This window comes from Aptenodytes forsteri, unplaced genomic scaffold (genome assembly GCF_000699145.1).
Source record: "Aptenodytes forsteri isolate BGI_AS27 unplaced genomic scaffold, ASM69914v1 Scaffold419, whole genome shotgun sequence".
Taxonomy (NCBI): domain Eukaryota; kingdom Metazoa; phylum Chordata; class Aves; order Sphenisciformes; family Spheniscidae; genus Aptenodytes; species Aptenodytes forsteri.
The window spans coordinates 169,279-172,032 of record NW_008795256.1 but is presented as its reverse complement, the minus strand read 5'-3'; the positions used below and the strand labels follow the sequence as shown (position 1 = coordinate 172,032).

The following is a 2,754-nucleotide window of genomic DNA, read 5'->3' as shown; positions in this document are numbered from 1 at the left end:
TCTGCACCCCGCTTGGGGGAATGAGGTCCCCGTGCCGACCGAAAACGGTCGGGGTGGGGGTTCTCGGGACGCGGCGCGCCCGCCGAGCTCTTTCTGCGCGGGCAGGAGGCTCCGGCAGATCCCGGGGGGCTGCCCGATGCGTCCCTAAACCTCTCGCAGAAAGCGGGGAGGTGAGGCGAAGGGCTCGTGCCGCTCCGTGCCTGCGATGGCTCCGCAGCATCCCACCCACCTCCCGTCGTCTGTTCTGGTTTCCCTTCTCCCTCCCCCCTGTTGCTATTTATCCCGAACGCCGTTTTTATCTCTCTTCGTGCTCTGACTGTACGTTCGAGCTTCTGGGCAAGATGCTGGTAATTTCCATACGGCTTAGGACATAAAAAGAAACGTCCGAAAGCTTCCAGAAACGCACCAGACCCGCAGCCCCGGGAAGCGCAGCAGCGTCCCCGATGGCACGGCCTGCTGCTGAGTTTAGGGAAAAAAAATAAAATAAAATTAAAAAAAAAAACCCTTTCTAACCTGGTCGTTTTGACAGGGAAAATGCTGGAAATGAGTTAAGTGAAGGATTTTTAGGCAGCGCAGAACATCCTCCTGGTTTGGTATCGCTCTGAAGCCTGGCGGTATGGCACGAAATGAGGCGGTATGGCACGAAATGAGGCGGTATGGCACGAAATGGCCTGGCGATATGGCACGAAATGAGGCGGTATGGCACGAAATGAGGCGGTATGGCACGAAATGAGGCGGTATGGCACGAAATGAGGCGGTATAGCACGAAATGAGCTCTCTGGCCCCAGCGTTTTAGTGCCTAGCTTTTGATTCGGTACCTATTCATTACCTTTAAGAAATGCCAGGCATTCACTGCTCCTCGTTTCTAATTTGCAGTTCAGACCCGACGTCTCTGAAGAGGGGACGCCTGTGAGTACTCCGCGTTTCGCAGAGCCTTTCCCAGCGGCTCCCTTGGGGTTTTTTTTTTTCCTCCCCCCCCTGCCCCGTATTGCAGTTTCTCTTCGGAAGTGGTGTTCCGTGCTGTCCCCTCCCGGCCGCGCAGCCGGACTCGCTCTCCCTGGCGGCGTTTAGCCCCGCAATTTGCTCCCGCGCGGAGCCGAGCACCGCACGTTCCTCTTCCAAACGCACGCGTCCGTTCCCGTTGGCCTCGCAATTCACGGATGCAAAGCCAAAAGCCCCAGACAGGTTTGTTTGTTTTTTTTTTTTTAAATTTTTTTTTTTTTTTCCTTTCTAAGAGCTCATGACCCATCAGTTCCCATTGTACTCAAGGCTGGAGCTCTTTTGAAAATATACCGCATGTTCGGCTGCCTAAACGGGCCCTTGTGGAAACCCGTGCTCGGCCTCTCCCCTCGCAGGCTGGGGCGTCACGAACGTTTTGGGAGCGAAGCTGCTGTGGGCACCCCCCCTCCCCTGCCGCCGCCGCCGCCCTCTTCTCCGTCTCTGAAGCCGCTCCAGCTGGCAGGCGAGGTGCCCCCGCGTAAGCACAGCGCCTGGTAAATATTGCCAGCTAATGCTTTGCTTCGGGGGGGAAAAGCAAAATGAGATTAATTGAGGTGTCTCGAGGGCTTGTGTGCCATTTTCAGGGAATTCTCTGAAACGCAGATTCGGTGGGGAAAATGACAGGGAGCTGCGCGGTGGCAGGGGCCGGGAGGACGGAGCTTGCGTTTCATGGAAGAAAAAAAAAAAAAAAAAGGAAAAATAAAATAAAGACATGGGTGAATTTGGAGCTGCTTCCGCAAGGGCGTCGTGTTACGGGGCTGGGAGACGTCGTCTTACCTGCGGCCCAGCTCCGGTAACGCTGCGCCGGGAATTCGACCGCTCCTCGAGCTCGGCGGGGCGTCGGGGAGTTCCAGGGAGGCGCTGGGCTGCGTGGAGCAGCTGGCGTGCCGCTTGGCTCGGGCGCCTCGTCTTTTTCTTTCCTCTTCCTTGTCTCGCCGCAGGTCTCGGTGGCAGGATTTGATGCCGAGGGCTCGAGGCTGTGGTTGGCGGGAGGCTGGCGGGGTTTTTATCTGTGGTCTGGGAAGGGTGAGGAAAGAAAGCGGAGGCTCTCCGTCAGGAGTTTTATTTTTTTTTTTTTTTTTTTTTTTTGGACAGAGACCCCACAAATCACGGGTTGGAAAAAGCGCTGCCCGGAGCGTGGGTTTCGGGAGCGCTCGCTCTCCTGCCGCCCTGCAGCGGGACGGGCTGGGGAGGGAGGATCCGGGGGTGCTTTCTGGATCTGGCAACGTTTTGCCCTAAACTGAGGCAGATCCACAGCTCTGGGACAAAATGAGGGCTCTCGCAACGAAAACGGGGAAAACTTTTCCCCTCTAAAAGGAATCTTTTTCCGACCGACCCTAAAGGCTCCAGCTGCCCCCGCGGTTCCCTGCGAGCAGCTCTCCCGCTCCCCGGTGCCGAACCCGGGACCGCCGCGTGGTCGTGCAGCTGGACGTGCCCTTCTCCCAGGTGAAGGCTGGCCAGGGCGCTCTCCTCCTGGGGAGCAGCCCTTTTCCTTTCTTCTGGTGGGTGAATAGCTGGCGGACGGGGGTTGCCGTGCCGAGGTAGCCGTGAGGACGGAGCCCTTCTTCCCTCCCCCTGCCGGTGCAAGGCCTGGCTGATATTCCCTGTGTCCGTGTTTGCCGCCGGGCAGGGGCGTCCCTGCTCGGTAACGCCGTGGAGGGCGAGGAAGCGCCGGGGAGATCTGAATTCTTCTCCTTTGGCTGGTTTTCGGGAGGGCTGGAGGTGGGGAGGCCGGATAGTGGCTTTTCCCCACCC

At 58.1% G+C, this 2,754-nt stretch overlaps 1 protein-coding gene across 1 annotated transcript in view; it reads left to right on the top strand.

Annotated features, from left to right (window-relative positions):
• Window positions 1-2,754, top strand: part of RNF115 (ring finger protein 115) — a 17,482-nt gene that overhangs the window by 3,593 nt on the left and 11,135 nt on the right. The window contains exon 2 of the mRNA XM_009279155.1: window positions 1,356-1,477. Coding sequence (XP_009277430.1) covers window positions 1,356-1,477 — 122 coding nt within the window. The remainder of the gene's footprint in view (window positions 1-1,355; window positions 1,478-2,754) is intronic.